At 35.0% G+C, this 26,377-nt stretch overlaps 1 protein-coding gene across 2 annotated transcripts in view; it reads left to right on the forward strand.

The window, feature by feature from the left end:
* Window positions 1–26,377, forward strand: part of TMTC2 (transmembrane O-mannosyltransferase targeting cadherins 2) — a 205,555-nt gene that overhangs the window by 58,969 nt on the left and 120,209 nt on the right. Inside the window, exon 2 of one of the 2 annotated variants that reach the window (XM_026667680.2) lies at window positions 20,948–21,518. The exons of the other annotated variant lie outside the window; for it this stretch is intronic. Coding sequence (XP_026523465.1) covers window positions 20,948–21,518 — 571 coding nt within the window. The remainder of the gene's footprint in view (window positions 1–20,947; window positions 21,519–26,377) is intronic. 2 annotated transcript variants of the gene reach the window in all.

Here is a 26,377-nt window from a genome sequence, read left to right on the forward strand (position 1 = left end):
CACATCACAGCTTCCCAGCTAATATTCCCAGCTAATATTTGCAGCAGTACAAAAGAAAGTTTTTCACTGTGTTCTTACAAAGCTTTTTTAAAAAAATTCTTTCTAGTTTAGCATATAGTTATATTAAGGATTTCTTGGTGATCTCTCACTCAGATGTGAACTAGATCTGCTTTTGCTTAGCTTAGCTTTGATTAGAGTTAGGATCCCTGACCATATCAAGACTTCTACTGATTTTCAGATTCTGAAGATAGGAGCCAGTGGGAAGAGGCAATGCAATTTACAATTTTCTCACTTACTGCTCTGCAGAGGATAAATGACAAACAAGTCTTAATGCAAAGTTGAAGTGGAACGTGTAACTTTACCTTTCCAAACAAATACTTAAGGATGTGGCTCCTGAGCTACAAGCTTACTTAAAAGGTAACAACTGAATAGAAGAAACACAGAGCACAGTTATCTACTTGTTTTCACCTTATTAAAGCAAACTGGTTTGTTTCTTGCTTTCAATTGATTTTTTTAAAAAAATATCTTCTATTTTATATCAAAGATACATAACAGTTGCAATCAGAATATTCTATTTGACTTTTGAGTGACTTGCTAGGTAACACAAATAGTACTCCAATTTTGCAGGTAATACTGCATATTCAGGTTGTGTTCTCCCTTTAAAAAAAATTAAAATACAAAATATGGTTCCAGATCAAAAAAGAAATGCAAACTGTAAAATAGAGAAAAAAACAACGTATCTAATACACTAAATCATCACTAGGCTTTGCACCATAATTGTTGCTATAAACTTTTGTATTATAGATGGAAGATGATAATTTCTTGATCAGAGAAAAAAATTCTGATGAGTTTATGAATGCCAGGAATAGAATGACTAAAATAACAATACATCAACCTCTATATCTAAGAGCTGTGAATCATCCCTGGAGAACCTGCAATTATGCTATAATAAAGTAAATTATTTCAGCTCTGTTTTCTTTGGGCTCTGAATCCCAAAATCCTTGGTTTAAGATCAATTAAGTCTATCTAAACTAAGTAATACTCCACAATATGTAAAATTAAAATCATTTTGCCACCTCAGGGTGAAGGAAAACTATGTAGCAAGGTGAGATTAAACAGAGATTCACCCCAAAGGATTTGTTTCAGCCAAAATCTTAGATGGTGGTCTAAGGTTGCCTCCCCACCCCAAATACAGCAAAGCTCTAGCCCAGGGCTGTCAAACTCCCAGCCCACAGGCCAGATGCGTCATGCACTGACTATGCCCATGCCGGTTTAGCAAAGGAGAAAATAGTCCCGATACATCACGTGACACCACCGTGATGACTTGAGTTTGACACCCCTGCTCTAGCCCAACAAGGACACTTGAAGTTAAGCATATGGCACAAAGTAAGGCTTACAGAAACTTAGATTGAACAGCTTCTAAAATAGGGGGCAGTCTTATAACACAAAGTTATGCACCATATCAAAGCAATCCCAGAACTTTTTTACACAGTTTTATTGCAACAAATATGCAATAAATTGCCTTAATAAATATTTTAAGATTGCATTAAGAACATTTTGAGCTCTAAGAGAGAGCTCACTCAATTAGCTATTCCAGCAGGTAGAAGGATTAGAAGTGTGTGCCTTGATACTTGAAGTCCTTAACCTGATCAATTGGTCTTTCGTTAGTTTCCTATTTAACAGAGGACCTAAAGCACTTTCTCAAGAAAATTAGAACCTTGATTTTTAAATGAATGATTCAAGAAATTTCATAGAACAGAAGGATGCTAGTTGCCTCTCATCTGCATTGTTGTATTTTGCTGTAGCAGAATTATCAACTTCAGAAGGCAATGATCAATGGATATTGTGGCTAATTCCCTCTCATGAAGAACTGAATCAAAGGGTGCTCTTAAATCAACAGAAGCTGCATTGGTAGGGCCAGAATATTTTTCAACTAAATAGTACAACATTGCACATACTGGTAACAATTATTTCATTTTATTCTGACTGCTGCATTACATTATCTGCAAGAGTAAGTTTCATAATAGGATTATCTTATTGGAAGAATGACTTTGTATAACTTTAACCAATTGTATAACTTTAAAACAGAAAGGAAAACATATTTAAATAGGGACAATTAGGAAATAAAACGCTAATAATAATTAATGGTAACTGTATCTTACTCCTATTGAAATCACTGAAATCACTTACTCCTATCTTGCTCCTATTGGCAATTTACATAAATTTTCATTAAGGCAGGTAACATATTTAAGGCAGGTAATACATTAGACAATCTTGAGATAGCTTAGCTTGAAAAATATCATGAACTGTTAGTTGTCAGGTAATAACCTAAAATATAATTTGGGGAGAAAAATTCACAAGAGACATCGGTTTCTTTCAAAGAAGAATACTGTATAGACGAATACCTCTATATGATAGAGGGTAATTGTTCTAGTTGTGTTGATCCTGAGCTCATGGGTAAATCTGGCATATAAAAGGGTGCATACACATGTCTTGGGGATTACAAAGATAGTTTAGTTTATAACAGCAGATTTGAATTCTTGATGTAAAAACACATATTTTAAAAACCTCTCTCTGAAAAAAATGGCAAAACTTAATTTTCACCCCATTAAATGACACCCCCCCTCATTAAATAACACATTGTACTAGTCTATTTCTGTGTGCTACTTTGCCAAGATGTGATTTATTAAGCATTACTGCTAAATATAAACTTGAAAGAAATTATAGTAATTGGATTTTATTGTTTTTGTGGCATTGTAATGGCATCAAACGGCATAATTGTAGTTTGGGGCAAACATAGATTAACATTGGTTCTGGCCATGAAGTAGTCGTATGAGACAAAGCAATGGTTTCAAAATTGTGGACGATTAATTTTATGCAGTTAAATGCAGTGACTGTTTCTGATATGGTTCTAAAAGATACATTAGTAACTTTCTTATTTCAAGATTCTCCTTTTAGATTCAAATCTTGGTAAGGTGAGAAACAAGCAATCTTTGGTCAGACCAAAATATTGTGCAAACATGGAAACATATTTTTGCAATTCTATGTATAGTTCTGGGAAAAAATAACCAAAAGTCAATTGGCACTAAAAGAGGACAAGGCCTAAAATTTAAATCCCTGAGACTGATATAGAATTTATATTCTTGCATGCAAAAAAAAAAATAATAATCCCAATTTGTAAAGCTTCTTGCCCCAAAAAGTTGTGCTGATGTTTTTTTTTTAATCACAAAATGCTTTTTCCAAGTTAATGTTGTAAGATTAAGGCAGGGATGGGATTTCCTGGTACTTTACCAGAATTTTTCTCTTCCCTTGTTTCTACCAGTTCAGGTCAAGACTCCCAGAATTACTAGATTTCAGTGCATAGCATCTGGAGAAGGGTCTCAATCACATTATCCAATATTGTCCAGCCTTAACAAGCAGGATTGGAATAGAATCAGCCTTTTCAGGCCAGTCTTATTCTGGTGTGTGCTTACACTGGGTCCATGCTTGCTATTGCTCAGTACATTTTAATAATTTAGATTGTATTTTACTTTTCTTCCTCTGCCTTGTCCCTTTACTCTATGTGCGTGCATAATTCATAGATTTAATAGCAAATCAGTTTACATTGGTGTGGGAAATAACCAGCCCCTGACTGAACCAGACTGGTAAGAGTCTTATGTGTCAATCCTGTTCAACATGTTGTTTCTCCAATGTTGTTTTCTTCAGTTCCCCCAAATAAATCATATGCATTTTTCCATTTTTCCAGGAGCTTGAAATTCGATTTCCCTCATAGCAACCAACCCATGACATACCCATCTGAGAGACAAAAGTTCAAAATTACCTAATGAGTTTCCATAGTGAAAGAGGACTTGAAGCTAAATCCTAATACCAACTTTAACCACTATTCCACTTGGGTTCTCAATAGATAATAAAGGGAACAAAAAGTTCCGAAAAGAGCTTCTTAAGGAGAGAATCTCCTGGGTCAACATTTGCATGTTGTGAGATATGATGATTTTGGAGTAGTGGGAAAATGATTTGAAAATATTTCTGGACAGGTTGTTAATATGAATGATAAAGTAACTAGCATTGGCAGTTATTGATGTTCCTAGAAGGATACATGTTACACTTCTACTCTATGAGCTGCATTGGTTTCCAATTTGCTTCTGGATGCAATTCAAGGTGTTGGGTCGAACATTTAAAGCTCTACATGACATGGGAGCAAGTAATAGGAGGGGCCACCTTTCTGATTACTTCAGCCCATCCTATCAGATCAAGTAGGAGAGGCATATTGTGGATCCCATCAACTAAGGAGTTCCACCTGACAGGAACCAGGAGACAAGCCTTTTCTGCTCTAGTGCCCACCTTTTAGAACATCATCCCCTCTAAGGTCAAATTAGCTCCAACCTTTATGGCCTTTCAGAAAGCCCTCAATTTTTTTTTTAATCGGGCCTGGGGCTGTCTGACAGTAGAGACCCTGTGCATTGGTTGCACCATTTATAAGGTCTTAAGTTACCCTCTCACAATTTTGGTTTTACTTATGTTGATTATGTAATCGTTTTAATTGATTTTTACACTCAGTTTTAATATTTGGTTTTGTTGTATGCCACCTAGAGTCACCTTGGATGAGACAAACAGCCATGTAAATTAGATTAAATAATTAAATAAATAATGTTGAAGCTATATGATCTGAGAAAAGCAATTTTGTCAAATGCAACTATACAAAAAAAGGACAACTATATATATACGGCATGAACAGATGGATGGATATTGTGGTGTATTTAGAGATGGTCATAGCTTTTTTTAGTGATGGACAATTTCACCGATCATTTTGTAGGAAGCCTATAACAGATTGTCCCTCAGAATATGGGGTTTTGAGGGAAAGCAACCTATCCCTGTAGTAAGTAGTGATTTAACATGAATAGGAGCAAACCTGCAATTTGCATGTTGAGAACTAAAATGAATACTTTTTACTTTTGATTTATATTTAACCAAATGTTAATATGTATAAAGGCCAATTTGAAGTCCCCAATCTTTTTTAATTTGACCATATTAACTATTTGCCTTATTGAGACAAAGAGCAAGCTATATATAAGATGAAAAGTATTAAATTGTGATTCTATCCAGGCAAGAGAGAAATATTAAAGGATAAGAATTTAATCTCACTGCAATTCATACAGATCAGACTTAAAATGAAATGTAAATATGACAAATGAATCTCTTTTAAAAGGCAAGGACCTCTGCACTTCATATGCAACTGGTATCTCTTTTTTCAAATGTATGTGATAGGACATTCGATATATCAACTAGTGCAATAAAAGTCCCTTTATGATTCTGTCCAGATAGAAGTAATTCAGATAATTTTAGCTTTGGATATAGTTCTTTTTTTTTCAGTGCCAGGAACTGAGTGCTAAGAATTGCTTCAAAGATTCTGTAATTCCATGCTGTTCTATTTTCAGTTGCCTCTTTTAATGTCATATGGAAACCATACCATTCCATAATTATAGGCTGAATGGAACTGTTCTGTCCCTCTTATTTTGTGAAGATTTTTTTAATGACTTCTGTCACAGAAACTATCTCCACTTTATTGCTCACTAAATATTTCTGTTTTAAGCAATTTCTCTCTTTATTCAAATGTTTTTGTTAAACATTCCATGTTGTTGCTTGATACAAAAAAGCTGGTGCTTAGAGCTTACTCTTTCAGTTACAATTTGTAAGTATGAAGAGTAGGGTAAATGTTAGGTTATGAAGTACTGGGTAGGATTAATTATATTTTGTCTTGGTGCAGTGATTGATGAAAAGCATCTTGGGCATGAGATGGCCTTCTATGTAATAATTTTTAATGTATATGAGTACAACTATATACTTCACCAAATAAAAGGAATTTTTTCATATCAATACATTTTTAGTGTGTACAGTAATAAATCATCTGGTCAAATAATGTTTATAGTACTTATATACCATTTATATTTTATATAAATATCCAAAACATCTAAATATTTTATACTTAATTTATAATTGCATGAATATATTTTTGAAATACTTTAGTAGTCACTAGTTGACACAGAATTATTCCTTCTTTCTTTTTCCATTTATGAAAAGTATACTGTATGTTACACCATATGGAAAAGAATTAAATACCTTATGTGTGATAATTCACACTACATACATCTAGTTTCTTAATTGAAATTGGAGAGCAAATAGGTTTTGCTTACCTACTTTAATGCTGCAGCAACCATAGAAATTCATGATGTGAATTAATCTCTTAGACATATAGATTTTACTGCCAAATCTTACCATTGGTGTTAATATAGCATGAATAAATTCAGTATAATTGTTTTTTGTTGTGAGTATGAAAGTGTAGATCAGCAGTATAGTCAAATTTAATGCTATACTAGAACCTGAATTCACTGTTGTCAGAGAGAAGAACTCTGAGACAGCAATCCATTGAAAAATGTAATTGGTTTGCCTGTTTTTCAATTTAAGTACTCACATTTAAGTCAATATTATCTTTGGTAGGAAAAGATATAAGCTTCTTAAAGCTGCCTTAATATTTGATATGTGTACTTGTTCCTTCAGTTTCAGTAGCAATATAGAGTCAACACTGGAATACATATGTCAAGCAGAAGCTTCCAGGAAGATGCCCTTTCTTTGTTTCCTCTTGTCTAAATCAGCCCTATTAATTTTACAAGTTTTTGCTTCTTGTCATCTCTCTTTGCAACTTTAAGATGAAAATCTATAACTAAGTGTTGAAAGAACCAGTCAGTATCTTAATCTTGCATGCTTTTTATGATATTTGGATGGCTTTACAACTTGAAACAAAGACAGTATCTGCTACTGTGTGTGGAATATATAGGTTTTTAATATTGCACTAGGGAATAGAGGTAAGTAGTTTACCAGTAGCTTTGAGTTTTACTAGAATTATAATAGGGCTTCACATTTCATCCACATGATCCTTAGAAAAGCTAAACCTGTTGGAAAATAGCTTTTCATTCCTGCTTAGCTTCCAATTAATACCAAAGATAAGGTGCTAACTTCTAACTCTGTCAACCATTATGCTGATAGGACTTTTCAGTAGGTAAAATCTTGAAAGCAAAATTTGATTATTTTAAAATTACTGATTTAATGAGATGGTTTGAGAAAGATATTAATACTGTTATTAATATTGGGAAAGAACAACAATTGGCACAGCAAACTGTCACAAATGAAAACAAATTTTCCATAGTGTTTACATTATGATTGTTGGAAAATGGTCCATGGATAACGTAATAAAAGCTGTTAGATAGGTGATCGGTTTCAATGTATCTTCTCCTTAGATCATTCATTGTACTTCATTTAACTTGGAAGCAAGCCACTCTGAGATCAGCAGTTATTTCTATCCAGACATGTTTATGCAGGAATGAGGATTTGACCCCAACCCAAGAAAGTTTTTACTGTTAAATATAAGATTGAAAGTTTTCATACCTAATTTACACTCAATTATATATCTTTGGGATTTAAGATTCACTTTGTGTATGTAAGTTTTCAGTATTCTTTCTACCTTCTTGTTTACATGGGAAATAAGAGCATAAAGCTTGTATCATATTTACTGAAATGCACAGGTTTTTATTTTAAATATATATTAATAGCTGTTAATAAATTTAAAGCTAATGAATGCAGAATTAATAAACTCAAAATGCATATACTAGCTAAGAATTTATCAAAATGATCAACAGTTACTTCCAGATTGAAGAGGCAAGTGTGTGTGTGTGTGTGTGTGTGTGTGTGTGTGTGTGTGTGTGTGTAGAACACATACATTGTGTAGGACCTTCTGTACTATTGTACCTTGTGGTAGTATATAAGAAAAAAGAAGAGGCGATAAATCTATTGAGTAAAGCTGTACCTGGTGTTAAAATGTTTCAATCCAAAATAATGTTTATTTATAAAAATTTTTTTATTACAGATTGTCTTCTTGTAGTAACCAATCGTTCAGTGGCCGTCTGAAGTTACAACAGTGCTGAATGTGGCCAGTCCTTTTGGCCATTGCAGCATCTCTATGATCCCATGATTGTAATTTGGCTGCTTGGCAACCCACATGCAATTATGATGGTTGTAGCATCCCATGATCATGTGATTGTCATTGTTACCTTCACATCTGGCTTCTGAAAAGGAAAATCAGTGGGGAAGCCTGCAGGAAGACACAAGTCATGGTCATGTTGACACAGTACTTAACAGCCATGTGCAATTTGCTTAATGATCACACCTGGAATTGATACTAATAAGTTAGTGTGACCACATGATATTTCACTTTGTGACCATATCTCATGGTGTCAGAATTTCCCAACTTGTTGACAACTTGTTGTAGCATTATTTCCATCTAATGTTAAAATATGTAAGTTTTATGATATACAGCTGAGTAGAATATTCCCATGTAATAAAATTCTCAGCTGGTGCTTTTGATAGCTGACTAGTGCATTTGTGCACTATGTGTAGTGATAATTTTTGCCCACACTTTCTTAAATTTCTGTATTAATTTTGTGATTTTTGTCATTGCTTTCATGTAATGTCTAATTGATAAAGAAACAATATACAGGTTTTCTAGTAGAACTGTAGCTTCATATTCCAGAAGTATCGTACAAAAATATTTGTAAATGAAGTTTTTTTTAAAGTAACACTGCCAGTGAAAGAAAGAACAAAGTGGGAAAATGAATATAATTTGCATAATATAAATAGAACTTACTTAACCTGAGGATTCCTGCATTAAGGTATACGCAGGGATCTACAGATACTTTGTGTCTGTATCATAAGAGTATGTACACTGGTGAATATTTCACAAAGTTTGTAGCAAATTATATTTTGCTCATTATCAGGCCTGTAAAATGTAGTTACTGTATAGCTTTTTAGAATAATGTCAAATTGAAATTGGCTTACAGTATCATTGATTTTCTGGATTTCACCAGAAATTCATACTTTTAACTATCAGTTAGTTGTTTTTTTAATTTTGACTAGGTATTTTGGAAAAACACATACATACGAACAACTCTTGAGACAGAAATTTCAGCATGAATTATTGAGCAGTAAAATATACCTGTGGAACTTTAGTTGCATATTTCTTATGACAGATTTTTAAGCTGCTTGTCCTTCTTCCTTCTCCTCCTTGGCATGACATTAAATTATAGATGAAATATGATTATTTCATTTCAATGTACTTTTTAATTTGGTGATTTACAGTTTTTCTCATCTAAATACTAGAGATGGGATCAGAACAAAACTTGAAATACATAAAGGGCATAGTTTTCTGGTTCTCTTCAAGTTATTAGTTTAGTTTTATTTTGATTGTAGATTAAACACAGACCAAACATAGAGTAACACAAATAACATTATAACCACTCCAATAATAGAAATAGGAGAAATAAAATATCAGTAGACTAAAATAGAAGATTAGTAGCATAAAATTACAAAATATAAAATATAACACCAGGATTAAAATGGCAATTCTTCAAGTTATTGTATACTCTTGATGGCCATAAAATTTGTTTGCATTTGGTGATCGTGACGAGAATTGGCCATAGGAACAAAAAGGTTTGTAACAATCATGTATACTATTATTATTATTTACAGGCACAAAAATCAATCAAGTAATCATCTTTAGGATCTTCTGTTCATACATAAATTCTAATCTCATTTTTAGATAATATAAACACTGTATGACAATAGTAAGGTTTGTTATTTGAAAATGTGCTTACCTAATATCCAGTGAAAAATCCTTAATGGGAAAAGTAATTTCATCAGTTTATTTTCAGATAAATGGTATTAGTTTTGCATGCTAAGTATGGCATTTTGTAAATAAATAAATCCTTTTCTATGGCAAACTCTGCAAAGTAAAAAGTTGTGTTATTTTTTATTACTTTCTAATGTTGATCAAAAGCCTGCAACTCCATTTCATAAATATTTCCATTGTCTGCAAAGATTTTTTGCAATGATTTAACTTTCAATATTAACAAGAAAAAACACTTAAACACAACCTGTCTCAGTTTATTTAAAAAGTGCTTTGCTAAAGTTCTATAATACCATAGGGTATGTTTTTAGAGGAAACTTGTGAAATTTAGAAATTGGAGAAGAATAGTTTTAGGAACTTGATATATTCTGTTATTAACATTAAAATTGTAATAAAATTGTACAGAATAGTCTGATTTTCTTTTATGCATTTTTGCAATAGAATATGAGTCAACAAAAATAATGGTCATCCTTGGATTACATAAGATTTAAATAATTCATTTTACCCTTAAAACTATTATCTTTATTATATTATAATTTGTTTTCTTGCTGTGTTGCATTACAACAATGATTGTTGCAAATTTGAAAGACTAATTTTACTAAACAGTTGAGGACTTAAAAAACATAAAAAGATTTAATACCATTGAATAAGACATTTGAATATAGATTTAATATGACACAGCTGTAAATACAACCTTGTATGGTCATTGTGCAGCATTTTCTGGGCTATAAACAGTTAATCAACCGTACTGCATATGCTCTTGATCATTCTAGCAATCTAGCAGATTTCCACATCTCCAAAGTACATTGAGAATGCTATTTCAATCAAGTGACAGTAGTTGTAATCCCAATTTATATGCAGGAACAGAATAGGGGAAAGCAGCTGTTGCATACCTGAGTCTTAGAAAATACTGCAGTTCTGAAGAAAAATAGATTTTTGAACAATTCCTTAAAGGCACATTTTATGCTAATTATAATAGTCTTGAAGTGTAACAGATATTACTTCTTCAGTTATAATATTCATGGGAAAACTACAACATTGATTTTGTCATATTCCAGACATAAATGGGAAAAAGTGCAGTTGGATGCACCTTTTATTATACTCTGAGAACATGATTGTTTTTCTCATTTTACAGATGAGAATATAAAGCATTGATAATATTGAAAATAATGTGTGTCCTTAGCATACTTTAATATTTATTCTTTATATTTTTCTCTAAACTCATACGTTTGGAAATAAAAAAGGCTTCCCATAAGTCTCTAGATTTGTGATATTGCAGATCAGGGGACTATACCTATTTTTGCAGTTGATTTCATTCTGAACAATTTAAAATGTTCTATACACTTTACAGTAGCAGACTGGATAGGCTTGAACTATATTTTTCATGCCTACTAATTTATATTTTAATTAGCTTGACTGAGTAAAAGACAAATCATCTTAAAGGTTGATGAGACAGAGACCAAATTTCTCCATTTGTTTAAACAGAATTGCAGTTGACCTCATGATAATACATACGAAGATAGAAAATTAAAGCTATTTTATATTTATTTGGAGAGTTTATTTAATTGATTACTATTAATGTAGCCTTTTCTATTTAATGAAATATATTTTAAGTGTGATGATGTATCAGTTATGAGAATTATTGTCATTTCATTAATTCAACATATTTTATTAACGTAATTTTGGAACTGTGTGATGAAAAATCTTTGAGATTTTTGCTATATAACTCAACTTAAGACCGTTCGTTGAACGAGGGTTTGATGTTCCACCAGCATTGGAAATAATGACTGACAGTATGACTCAAAGTTCTGACCACTGCACCATTTCCAGATCAAACAGATCAAACAGATAATCAGAGTTGGAAGGGACCTTGTAGGCCATCTAGTCCAACCTCCCACCCAAGCGGGAGACCCTACACCATTTCTGACAAATGGCAGTCCAATCTCTTCTTGAAAGTCTCAAGTGATGGTGCTCCCACAACTTCCGAGGGCAAGCTGTTCCATTGGTTGATTGTTCTCACTGTCAGAAAGTTTTGCCTTATTTCCAGGTTAAATCTCTACTTTGTTCAGTTTCCATCCATTATTCCTTGTCTGGCCTACAGGCGCTTTAGAAAATAGCTTGACCCCTTCCTCCCTGTGGCAGCCCCTCAAATATTGGAAGACTGCTATCATGTCTCCCCTGGTCCTTCTCTTTACTAGACTAGTCAAGACCAGTTCCTGCAACCGTTCGTTGTATGCTTTAGCCTCCAGTCCCCTAATCATCCTGTGTGCTCTTCTCTGTACTTTTTCTAGAGTCTCAACATCTTTTTTTATAATGTGATGAACAAAACTGGATGCAGTACTCTAAGTGTGATCTTACTAAGGCTTTATAGAGTGGTATTAGTACTTCCCTTGATCTTGATTGTATCCCTCTGTTAATACAATTTAGGATTGCTTTAGCTTTTTTGGCTGCTGCTGCTGCTGCACACTGCTGGCTCATATTTAGCTGGTTGTCCACTAAGATTCCAAGATCCCTCTCACAGTTACTGAGCTATTGAGCCTGGTTTCACCCAGTTTATATGTGTACTTTTGGTTTTTCTTGCCTAAGTGTAGGACTTTACTTTTCTCTACATTGCATTTCATTTTGTTAGATACGGCCCAGTGTTCTAGTCTGTCAAGATCCATCTTGATCTTGAGCCTATCTTCTTGGGTGTTAGCTATTCCTGCCAGCTTAGTATCATCTGCAAATTTGGTAAGTTCCTCTTCTATTCCCTCATCTAAGTCGTTAATGAAGATATTGAAGAGTACTGGGCCTAAGACGGAACCTTGTGGCACCCCACTGCTTACTTCCCTCCATTTAGACTTAGACCCATTAAGGATTACTCATTGAGTACTGTTTGCCAGCCAGTTATGAGTCCATCTAGTGGTGGTGCTATCTATTCCACTTTTTTCTAGCTTACTAAGAAGTAGGTTGTGGTCTACTTTGTCAAATGCCTTGTTGAAATCTAAATAAATTATGTCCACAGTATTTTGCTGGTCTACTAATTTAGTCACTGTGTTGAAGAATGAAATAAGATTGGTTTGGCATGATCTGTTTTTAACAAACCCGTGCTGACTGCTAGTTATTACTTTACTTGTTTCTAGATGTTGGCAGATGTTTTTTTTATTATCTTTTCCAGTATCTTCCCAGGTATTGATGTTAGGCTGATTGATCTATAGTTTCCTGGGTCTGTTTTTCCCCCTTTTTTGAAGATGGGAACCACATCAGCTCTTTTCCAGTCCTCTGGTAGTTCCCCGGTGCTTCGGGATTTTTGAAAGATATGGTGCAGTGGTTCTGAGATGACCTCTGCCACTCCTTTAAAACTCTGGGATGTAATCCATCAGGCCCCGGTGATTTGTTTTCATCAAGATCAGACAGGTGTTCTCTTACTATTTTTTTTTGCTTATTTTGACTTTTATTTCTGTTCTGTTTTTTGCGTGAAGACGGATGCAAAGAATGAGTTAAGCAGTTCTGCTTTCTCTCTGTTGCCTGTTACTTCCTTGCCATCTTCTCTCTTTAGTGGACCGACTATTTCCTTGATTTTTTTCTTGTTATTTATATGTTGGAAGAAATTTTTGTTATTATCTTTGACTTCCACGATCATGTGATTTCAGTTTAGGTATTTGGCAACCAACTCACATCTTATTGTCATGCGATTGTGCTTTATGACCTTCCCAGTTAGCTTCTGATTTACTTAAATTACTTAACAACCATGATAAAAATGGTTATAAAATTGGATCTGGTCACATGATAGCTTGCTTTATGACTGTGCTGATTTGTAATGGAAATTCCAATCCCAATTGAGAGCAATCTGTACTCATAAACATTTTCTCATTCTGTTCTCTTAGCTTTCTATTCTTTCAAAGAATACTTTCATGTGATCAATTTAATTTAATAACTTTATTTGTATCATTGTTAATTGTATTATGCTTGTTATTGACAGACATATACATGCACGCATACTTTACCATTTCCTATATATATTTTCTTTTGTAACATATCATCACTAATGTTGTGTTTTGGGCTGTTTGTCATGTTCTTTCAATGCTTAGGCCTCAGTAATAGCTTGCTACACAGCTTAATGATGGCAGTTGAGACTGGCATTCCTACCACTAAGCAATGCAGTTATAAAGTGCAAAATTATATGATTTAGTGGCTTATCAATAGAAATTCTGGCATTTCTGGTTGCTTTCATTAAATGAATCACCATGATTTGTCATGCCACCATTTGCAATCTCCTGCCAGTTTCTCCATTAACTTTGCTTGTAGGAAGCCATCAAGGAAAGTCCCAAAGCCGATCACATGACTCTGGGATGCTGTGACAGCTGGAATTTTGAGGATCAATCCTAAGTACAACTTGTTCAGTACCATCTTAAGTTAGAATGATTGCTGAAGTAGCGATCACTAAGTGAGGACTACCTGTATCATTTGATTATATGGATATCAAAATAATATATAAGAAAATGCACATGATAACAGGCTGTTAAATACCACTTTTAATTTTGGAGAAGGCTAGTGCAAGTTCTAATATCAGTATTAACATTTTTCTTCTAAATAGATTAAGTTTGCTGAATTATGAATAGTATTACAGGCAGTCCTTACTGCATTGCATCTCTGCTCACAGCTGAAAATTGTGTTTGGATTTCCGCTTCCTCTCATCTCCAGGGGCTGGCTGAAAAAGCTTCCTGCCAAAGGATTTCAGCTTCTGCCTCCTTGAGTTTCAAATCCTTCAGCAAGCAGTTGTTTCAGAGTGAAACAGCTACCTGACAAAGGATTTCTGCACCCACAATCCTCCTGGCAGATGGCAGCAGTAGCTTGTAAACTCCCCTGTGTCAGGGTTCCGACCGATGCTTCCTTACTGATTTTCTAGAGAAGTTGGCAGAAAAAGTATGCAAATGGTAATCACATTATTGTAGGATGCTTGGCAACCAGTTGTAACTGCAAACTGGTTAGTTCAACATTTATAGGGGTAATTCAACATTTTCCAATGGTCAGATGTGCTTTATAGGCTATAAAGCACCCTTTTTGAGGCTATTTTTAATTCAGTCTATAGTAAATGAATGGTCACAAATGGAGGATTATCTTTATTGTATTTCTAGGAACTTAAAATTCAAACTGTATAATCATTTTTTCATGTGTAGGAGTTTTTCCTTTTCCATAATTTATAGTATATAAATTTATAGGATAGCAGATTCGAAAATCGATGTAGTATATGATGGCATAGGATCTGGTTATTTGAGGGACTGCCTGTGTCCCATGATAAATGCCCAGCCAATTTCAGCATGCAGGGTTGGCACACTCCAGGTTCCCTTGATTAATCATTGTCATCTATCAGGACCCCAGAAGTGTACCTTTTGTAGGTCAGCATCTACCATCTGGAATGAGATTCTGTACAAGATTCAGATGTTCTCCACTCTCTGGTTATTCAGAAGAGCCATGAAGATCTGGTTCTTCACCAAGGTCTTCGGCAAGAAAGATTGAGATCCCTCCCTTCATTCTATCTGATCTGCGACAGTTGCCATCTTTTACTGATTTTATTGCAATTACTTATTACTTATTTGATTGTTGTGAGCTGCTCAAGTCATTGGGAGTCAAGCAGCATGCAAATTTAAGAAATTATTACTAATTGTGTCTGTTGAGCAACAACTATGTGGCTCGTTGCATATTTCTTTTTGACATAGATTACAAACCTGTTTGTTATCTCAACAGCATCCCATTATATATATCCATATGAATGAAGAGTTAACTGGAATAATAAGAACAAGGAGAGTTTAATGCCTCAGGCCTGATATTTTTTATACTGTGTTACTTCATTAAGACAAAATATTAACAGAGTTGACAGGAAAACAGAATAACAGATTTGGAAGGGACCTTGGAGGTCTTCTAATCCAGCAGTCTCCCACCCTCCTAGCTCTGCAGACTGGCAGTAATGATGGTGGTGGTGGGGGAAAGTGGATGGAAGAGTGGACGGTTTTGCATGTGTATGTGCCACTTGCACAAATACAGCTTCATGTGCTTGGCTGCCACTTGTTCAGCCTGGTTGCCTGCACGAGGCCATGGACTGCGGGTTGGGGACCCCTGTTCTAGTCTAACCCCTTGCTCAAGCAGGAAACCCTATACCATTTTAGACAAATTATTGTCCAAACCTCCAGTATTGGAGCACCCACAACTTCTTGAGGCAAGTTGTTCCACTGATTAATGGAACATTAAAAGTGATACTGTTTCTTCTTCATAATAAAGTTTGAATGCTGAATTATACCTGAAGCAACTTGGAGAGTTCTGAGAATAGGAATGCTGTTTGATTTTATCATCATCTACATCAGGGGTGTCAAATTGGCAATCTGCAGGCTGGATGCATCACACGCAGGCCACGCCCACCCCAGTTCCTCAAAGGCAAAAAACATCACATCATGATGCAATCGAGTTTGACACCCATGATCACATGATGCAATCAAGTTTGACACCTATGATCTACATGACTTTCTTATGATCTATCTTCAGTGAAAGAATGAAATAATATATATGGAGAAAGCTAAATTATAATGTATATAGTTTTGTGTAAACACATGTGTATGTATATGTTTTCATGAAGTTAAAAACATCACTGGCTTCAGCAAACCTCCTTCCCAGACAGAAGGAAATCAACAACTAGCAGATGACCTGAATGTGTTTTACTGCAGGTTTGAAAAGAAAGTACAGCCACCTATCTCCACAACCCACATCTCAACACACCAACAACAGTCAAGCCTCCTACAACTGGCCCCAATCTATTGAGCTCACAACCTTTGGTGATCACAGAAAAAGAAGTGCAAGATCTATTGCAAAGACAGAAGCCAGGAAAAGCACCAGGGCCAGACAAGATAACTCCTTCTTGCTTAAAAGTATGTGCTGACCAATTGGCCCCCATCTTCACCCGAATCTTCAGTAGATCACTAGAGATGTGCTATGTTCCTTCCTGCTTCAAACATTCTACCATCATCCCAGTGCCAAAGAAGCCTTCCATCAAGGAACTGAATGACTACAGACCAGTTGCTCTAACATCTGTAGTTATGAAAATCTTTGAAAGGCTTGTGCTGTCCCACCTGAAAACCATAATGGATCCACTGTTAGATCCCATGCAGTTTGCATACTGAGCAAATAGATCGACAGATGATGCTGTTAACATGGCTCTGCATTACATCCTACAACACCTTGAATCTCCAAATACCAATGCAAGGGTCCTCTTTGTAGACTTCAGTTCAGCATTCAATACCATTATTCCAGACACTCTTCTAAGTAAATTAAACCAACTAGCAGTACCTGAACACACTAAGATGTAAAGAAATGGCTTCCAATATTATTCATAGCAATTATAAATAGAAATACGGTATATTTTAATTCTCAGTGTAACGTTACATCATGACCCTTTCTTTCTCTAATCTGTACTGTCTAATCAACATCATAAATCACAATTTATTTTTTCCCCATTTTTATGCAAAAGTCCATTAGAAGCTTCTAGTCATCAATAGACAATGTATTGATCTTTTAAAAATCCTTTCTTACAATATATTTTGATTTCTAGTTGAAGTGATTATTGTCATCTAGACATCCAGCTCTATAGGTAGATAGACTTTGTGAAATCATTTGTATTTCTGTTTTTTCTGGCAATATTTTTAGAAATGAAAGCGATGCAACCTAGGCAAAGGGCAAATGTCAATCTGAATAAATGGTATGATTCCCTTTGATGTGATCCTGTTTTGTAATACCCATGATATTGTTTAAGCCTTGGTGGATTTTATCTTCCTACTATTAAGGTGAGTTGAGGTAACCTGTGCAAGAGAAGCTTCATGAGGATGGAGTTTAATCATGCCTGCTGGAACAATTCTTCCTTGTAGAGTTGTTTTTCTATTGTTTAGCGTCTTGTAATTTTGTGTAATGTTGACTGATCATTGAATAAATTGTTTTGTTTGTGCAGAGGATTTGCCATCATTTTATTTTCCTTTAAAAAAAAAAAAAACCAACCAGAACAGTTTAGTTATTTAAAACAGTGATAACTGACTTTCCACAACCCTATATAATCCATTAGTGATTTCTTGAGTAAGGCACAGTTTCCTCCTGGGTTATGTAAAATGAAGAGTGATTAAAACTTGAAAGGTAGACTTTACTTCAGAGCCAGCAAATACTGTCTTTGCCAAACAAAAAATTAAAAAATGCAAGACTTGCTTGGAACTTTGACAAATGACTTTCTTTATGACACTTCGCCTTTCAGAGAGAGCAGAGATTAGAATCTTTTATTGAACAGCCATGGATAATTTCTTTTATTATAGTGACATTGGATTAATAAGAAGAATGTCTATGGAAGATAATGTTTTTGTTAGAGAACCTATTGATAACACTAACCCGATGCTAGTTTGTCCCTTCAGTCAAAAATGTCTTTCAGAAAACATTAATTACCTGGAATGTTATGCAGAAATGCTTCTAGTCTTTGTCAAGATGTTAATAAATGTACTCATTTTTTTCAATCTGGACAAAAAAAATACTGTCAACTGCTAAAAAACCCATCATTGTTTAATTTGTTAATGCATTTTTATTTCAGAAAAGTGAGAATATTAATTATGCCTGAAAGTAATAAGGTGCAAATGTACTTAGTAACAACATCACTGAGATAGCAGTATTGAAGTTTGATTTTACACTTGTTCAGTAATAACTACTCTGAAAAACTGATTGTCTAACCTTCAGAAACTCCAAAAGATAAATGTCAATATTTTGGATATGAAATTGGAATATGTTTAGAATTGGAACGTCCTTATTTTCTCTTTTATGCTTAATTTATTTAAATCCCAAATGAGCATTTAATAAGAAAAAAATATTTCTTCAGCTTTCTTCATTTATCATATTTGCAAATAATTTCAGATATTGTTTTCTTTAAACACTTTTGTTGAAGAAAATAACATTTACAAGGAAAAAAATTAATACATCAGTGACTTGCTCCCTTTGTAGGTTTAGCTTAATATGGGTAGTCCTCAATTTACAACAGTTTGTTTAGAGACCATTTGAAGTTACGGTGGCATTAAAAAGTGACTTTTGACCATATTTCACACTTATGTCCATTGCAGATCCCTGTGATCACATAATCAAAATTCGGACACTTAGCAGCTGGCATGTATTTATGACAATTGCGATGTCCCAAGATCATGTGATCCCCTTTTGTGACCTTCTGACAAGCAAAGTGAATGGGGAAGCCAGCCATAACCATGTTGCCAACTTAACAAAGGCAATGATTCACCTAACAACCCTTGGCAAGAAAGGTTGTAAATTGGGGCAAAGTTAACTTAACAAATTTTGGGCTCGGTTGTGGTCGTAAATTGAGAACTATCTGTATTACTAACATATTCCAGTAAGAAACTGCCGGTTACAAGCAACCAAACCCACACTCGGTTTTTTATTTCAATTAGTTACTGTGAGGGACAATTTGATGCAGTAGTTATAGTACCACACTGGAAACCTGGATCATGCATTTTAGTCCCACTGTAGGCATGAAGCCAGCTGCGTGACTTTGGGCCAGTGACACTCTCTCAGATGGAGGCATATGGGTAAACCAGGAAAGGAAAATATGGTGGAAATGGAAAAGTAAGTGATGGTAGAGAAAGAGAGATTGGAAATTGCCATAGTGCAGTCTTTTGATAGAGCTGACATCTTGTGATACCACCACTTGACACCTGCTGCATCTGGCCATCTGCAAGATAGGGGTAGGATTCTTGCTGTAGATAATCTCAAAGGAAATCTGGTTCACCTCCTCTTTAAGAACTCTAGAAGAAGCAGACTAGAAACTTGGTTTTTCCTAAAACAGGATGGTACGTGAACTCAATGACTTGAACACTTCAACTGATGCCAAATGTATGTGTGCTTATAGGCCAAGTACTATATTTTCAGGTGTTACATGAAATTCAAGGTATTGGTTGTTACTTAAAAAATTCTAATGGGATTGGGATCTGAGAAAGTGTGAGAGTACGTATCCCAAGTAAAATCAATGTGTCCAACAAATATAAATCAAAAGTGCTGCTATAAATCCCTCCCACACCAGGACATTTGGTCAGAGGGGCTTGGAAATAGGCAATATTTGTAGAGAACAGTCCTTCCTATTATGGCTGTCATGACCTTTTGGAATACATCAAGACCTCTCTGTACAGAAGGCTTTTAATGATTTCTTTTATTGAGTGAACTATCCATGTCACCAATATTGTATTATGAAATATTATGATGCATTATTGTGTCATTCATTTGTATATAGCATTTTATCACATTTTGACTAAACATGTACCTCTTAAGACTCAAATAAAATGAAGAAATATAATACACTTATAAATAAATTTGGAGGTCGCAAGATTCCTAATTCTGCTTTAAATAGTATAGTGTGTATGTGTTTAATCCTTATCAATTAACAGTAAGAACCTGTTTCTTTCATTCTCAATCAGATGGTCAAAACTTTTAAAAAGTAGAACTTCAATTTAATTTGAAATGATTCTGTATGCTTTTCTATGAATTGAGAGGAAAATCCAATGGGATGTTTCCAGTAATGAAAATCATTCCATCAGCAACTTGAAGGTTTCTGTTTCTCTGGAGCAATCATTTTCAGTGTATAAAAAGTTGCAAAGAGAAGAATAGGAGGCAATCTGTTGCCTAAAATATGTGGATATCAAAGGCAAATTATATACGTTTGTACTTCGTGTGGAACCAAAGTATAGACCTTCAAATCTATAAACTTTTGGCTACCTTTCCTACTCATATTAAGTAGCTATCTCTTTTTTTGAGACATTTATCTGCAAATTTCAGTCACAGTTTTTTAGTTGATTATATTTCTTTTACATCATAATTATAATTTATCAATGATTGCTTCTGGATTAGGCTCAGATAAATGAATTGTTTTAAGTTAATGTATCCTATGTTTCCAAGGTCTGAAAAGCCAATTGATGAGGAAATTTATTGAATTGAAAAGTTAGTAGAAGCAGCACTTCTATCACTACTTGTGTGGAGTTTAAAATGGAGGACTGAGTTTAAAATGGAGGAAGAAGTACTATGCTTGATAATGTACCTTTTTATGCTAATTTCATATCAAAATTGAAAACAAATTTGTTAATTTCAGTTATATTATTTAGCAATTCCATTTATTGTTGTCATGTAGTTTGATTATTTTTGTATTTGTTTTGTTTTTTGTAGCCGAGCAATCAAGACAAACCAAGATCTTCTTCCTGAAACACCATGGACACAGTTATTCTATAATGACTTTTGGGGCACTCTTCTGACCCACAGTGGGAGCCATAAATCCTACAGACCTCTCTGCACACTCTCTTTTCGCATTAACTATGCTATTGGAGGAATGGATCCTTGGAGTTACCACCTTGTAAATGTCCTTCTACATGCAGCAGTCACGGGTCTTTTCACTAATTTTTCTCGAGTCCTGTTTGGTGATGGACACTGGACCTTATTAGCTGGTTTGCTGTTTGCTTCTCATCCCATTCACACTGAAGCAGTGGCAGGGATTGTGGGAAGAGCTGATATTGGAGCTTGCCTTTTCTTTCTGCTCTCCCTAGTCTGTTACATTAAACACTGCTGTACAAGAAGCTACTCAGAAGGAACCTGGGGCTGGATCTTGGGTGCTGGTCTGTGTGCCACTTGCAGCATGTTATGGAAGGAGCAAGGAGTGACCGTGCTGGCAGTGTCAGCAGTTTATGACGTGTTTGTATTTCATAGGCTAAAAATGCACCAAATTGTTCCTGCTGTATATAAGGTGAGTGGGGTTGTGTTTTGCAGTTATTGATTGTAACAAATACATGGATTTTATAAAAAAACAGAAATGAATTATCTAATGATTCAATCTGTCCTTGGTTTTTTTTTTTTCAACAACAGCAAGTATTGTACTTTATACTCTGAAAGGATTCAGTTACTTTCACTACAAACCATACTCTCATTAATAACCATGTGGTTTTATTTGTAATTGCCTTGGGCAAATGTTATTGTTGCTTCTATTAAGAATTCTATGTGTTTGGAAAAGAGGGACTATTCTTTATCCCCCCCCTCTCTCTCCCATCCATCCATCCATCCATCCATCCATCCATCCATCCATCCATCCATCCATCCTTCAGGTTTACATTCAGAAAAATCATAACTGACTTATGACAGCTTACAATAATACATAATACAAGCAAGTTTGTATTTGGTTATACAGATAGGTATGACTTTAGTAAATAACGTGATTGTACAAAGCATTTGAAACCAATGCTTTGCTCTGCGAGCATGGGACTTTGATTTGGAAACAGCTGTCTTTAAATCCTTAAAGCAAATAAGACAGTTTGCAAGATTTTTGTGACTGCTTTAATAGCTGTCCCTGACTATATTTGCATGTGAAATAGCCAAGTGAGCTTCGCAAACAAAGTGACTGTTGTAATGATTAAACAAAATATTTTGAACATATTGTTACAGTTTTATGAGGCACCTCTTTCAATTGTCTTGCACAGCCCCAGCAAACTTTATGCAATTTATGGCCCTGGACTTTCATTTTATCACCATCCCGCCCTGAAGGGTTATTTGAGATTGTGGGTTGATGATCTACTAATCTAGTCCAAAGTAAATCAAGCTCTTTTCCCACAGACATCAAATCAAATTCTCAAATAAACCTAATAGTTTTCCAGATTGCTATTTTTTTAAAAAAGTGAACTTACTGTTATGTATACATGGACTGATTTGTAGGATGCTTTCTCTGTACATAGTCATTTTATTTATCTATTTTCCAAGGCATGCAGAGCTATCACAATAATGTGAAACACAATTTTATCAAGTGAACAGATTTTAAAGAGAGTTGTAATTATAGAAGCCATGCATATTCAGATGCTTAATTCTGCCACTGCATTTCCCAGCCTGAGAACGGGGGTGTTAATCAACTTTGCAGATTGCAGTATTGTGTCCAATTAGTACTACAGAGCTTATTTATGTCTCTCTGCATTATGTTTGCCTCCATATTGTCCTGGCTTTTGCATATGAGGCAAAGGGTGTGACAATATTTTGATTTAACATGCATTGAAATTACTTTCTCATTGGCTGTGTTATTAACAGCGCTGTTAAATGCTTAGCTTTTACTTTTTCTGAGTACCAGCCACTGTTTAGAAATCAATGCACAATACATACACAAAATGACTGTTAAATACCTTCCAATGCTTTAAAGCTGTGGTTTTCGGTCTGTGGACCCCGGGTGGGGGGGGGCTGCGATGTCACAGGAGGTTCACAAAGGCTTGAAGAAATGTTATGATTTAAATCTTGAGTCTTGGGGGTTCATGACCATGGTCTATGGTCATAAAATGTATTTAAAGGAGGTCTGTGGTGAAGAAAAGGTTGAGAATCGCTGCTTTAAAGAATGGCATTTTTTAAAATAATGAAAGTTTTATTTAAAAGATATAAACTTTTTCTAAAGAATCATACAACTGTAGGGTTGGGAGAGGCCACAAGATCAACCCTCTAAAGCAGGGGTATCAAACTTGATTTCATTGAGGGCCACATCAGGGTTGTGTTTGACCTCAGGGGGGTGGGGGGTGGGAGACGTGGCCAAGGTGGGTGTGTCCAACTTGATGTCACTCATGTTGGGGATGCCTGTGGTGGCCTGAGCGCTCTGCCAGTGAAAACGGGCTCCCGAACTTCATTTTTGGCTGCAACAGTCTCCTGCAACCTTCTGCCAAAGAAAATGGAGCTTGGGAGGGCTATGGATGGCCCTCCCGAGCTCCATTTTCACTGGCAGAGGCTCTGCGGGCCGATCCTTCTCTGTTTCCAGGGTAGCTGCATGGGCCAGATGAAAGCACCTCGTGGGCCAGATCCGCCCCCCGGGCCTTCAGTTTGACACCCCTGCTCTAAATTGTGAAAAGCAGTTTTCCATAAGGGCTGTCTATCTGTTCCATAGGTGGAGAACCCACAGATAGTCTCTTACACAGTTGTATAAATCTATCAGGAAGATTTTAAAAAAGAATTATATTTAACTGAAATTTAGGGAATAACTTACATTATCTATTTCTGCTTCTGTGGGAAGTAGTTTTTGATCAAGTTCCCTGTGTTTTCCCTTTATATACCTGAGCATGGCTATTTCCAAACTAAACATTGTAAACTCCTTTAATCTATTATCTTGTAGGGGATATCCTAAGGTCTCTGAATGGTGTTTGTTGTCATTTTCTGAACCATCTCCAAGCTGTCAATATCTTTTTGTAAATGTGATGCCTAGAATCATGTACACTACTCAAAGTGTGGTCTCACCAATGCCAGGTAGTGAAAACTGATAACTTCATGCTTCCTTCATACATGGTTTCTAATGCAGCTCAGTATTGTGTTAGTCTTTTATGTTCAGATTGTTATCAGTGACCACATCCAAATCCTTTTCAGTGTTTCCAAATCATGAATTTCCCATTTTGTACACATGTATCCTACATTTTTTTCCTACTTAAATGTAATATTTTATTTATCTCCCTAGTAAAAGACATCCTGTTCCTCTCAGCCCAGTCTACCAATTCCTCCAGATCAGTCTGAAATCTGCTGTCGTACTGTATGTTGGCTAGATCTCTCAACTTTCTGTTAAACTTAAATTTAATATGTTGCTCATCCTTACCATCATCCAGGTCATTAATAAAATTGTTGAAGAATACTGGCCCCAGAGCCAAAACTAAAACCCAAAGCTAGCAAACCCCCCACTAAATTACAGTTTTCTAACTCTACGTTAGAGAATTAATTCAGACTCTTTGTACTTAGTTGTCTGATACATTTTGCTATAGTGTCACCCAAACCACTCTTTAACAAATTAGTCGTAAGTCGGCAACTACCTATACTATGTTGATAATATTACTCTACCAGATGAAAATACAAATGATCAAGCAGCAAAAATCAATCAGCAGAATGAAAACAGGAAACATAAGATTCAATGCAAAGTAAACCACAGTCATCATAATAGGTCCATTAACCAACCTTAGAGCTGACAGAGTTGTAAGGCAGGAATATATTTAAATGGTAGATAGCTTCTTTTTGATCAACCATAAGAAGTAACCAGCAATCAAATGTGCAACAGATTAGCACTTAGTAAGGTACCAAAGAAGACTTTGGAAATGTATTCAAATATCATGTATCTGTGTACCTGTGGAATTCACCAGGTAATGGTTTTATCTTTAACACTCAGGAGAACTGAAAGTTGGGCTTTCAAGGAGCCAGAATAGAATGAGTGTTGACGCTTTTGAATGTTAGGTTTGAAGAAGATTCCTAAGAATATCAGGGTTAGTCGAGATAACAAACGATTGGATCATAGAACAAGTTAATCCAGAATTCTTCCTCAAGGCACAAACAGTAAGGTTTTTTGGACACCTCATGGGAATACCTAGTTCTAGTGGGAGAGCTATATGCTTGGAGAAATGGTAAGAAACAGAAGAAGAAGACAAGCAATAGCAAGGCAGATACATACTTGATTGTACATAATTAATCATTACCAAATATCTAATTATCTGTAGCATTCAATGTATTGCAATATGGACGGACAGCTTTATCAATCATTTAGGGTTGTATACTATGGATATTTTTATTAAAAGTTAAGAAAAGTTACTTTTATTTTAGGGAAACTATAGAGCTCATGCTTCAAGAAAGGCATATGAACCAAAATAATATTTGTACTGCACGGAGTTCTCTTTTTTGCTGTTTGATCAAAAACGTGTATTTCTTGAAGATCTGAGAGTTAAGCCAATAGAGTCACCCTTAAGTAATGACATAAAATTCAATTATCAAGAAATCTGGTATATCTTAATTATCAGTTTAAATCTTAAAATTCATGTCTAAGATTTGTTGCACTGGCAGGTTTTTTTTAGATAAATTTTAGATAAATTCAGAATTTGAAATCCATATTAATTGCAGTATCTTATTGGGAAAATCTTCACTCTTTTATGTCCTTTCTAAGGTTATCTGTGTAAACTGTTTTTTTCAAAACATGAGCATTATAATAAGAATGAAGACATCCTAAAAGCCCTTCGTTGAATAGGATAGTACATTTCCGTAAATTATCTTTTTAATAATAGTGCCAGGAATATTTGGACTTATTTGGACTCACAAGTGTTACAATACACTGGTGAGCGTGTAAGGATCCTTTTACAGCACTTAGGACCATATTGTCTATTTATAATTTGAAAACAATTGGTCCCAAGCAAAAAAGGGGAGAAAAATCTTAACAACCTGGTATGTAGTAAATAATTGTTAGATTTAGAATGTTGTCTGACCCCTTGCCAGTTCTTTTATTTCCACATAAATGTTCTGAGACAAATGTGCCTTTAAAAGTGCACTAAACTGTTAAACATGGCCTTTGTGTATGCTGTGGATTTTTATACTTTGAAGAGCGGAATAAAAGGTTAGAAGCACAACTGATTATTCGCTTATAGAATAGATGCATTCAAGATTGTTCAACCGAGATTTAATTTCTCTAGCATTTATATCTCATTATAAACGTGTGAAAGTCTGAACAAATATTTGTGTTTGTTTCTGTCCTGCAGTTTCCTGTGTCCTAGAAAACAACAGGTGCTATTAAAACAACAACAAAAACATGCTAACTGCAGTTCCTAGTAAACAAGCCCAATAACTGCAAAA

This window comes from Notechis scutatus, chromosome 6 (genome assembly GCF_049901735.1).
Source record: "Notechis scutatus isolate UNSWTSFEM ecotype Mainland chromosome 6, rNotScu1.2, whole genome shotgun sequence".
NCBI lineage: Eukaryota > Metazoa > Chordata > Lepidosauria > Squamata > Elapidae > Notechis > Notechis scutatus.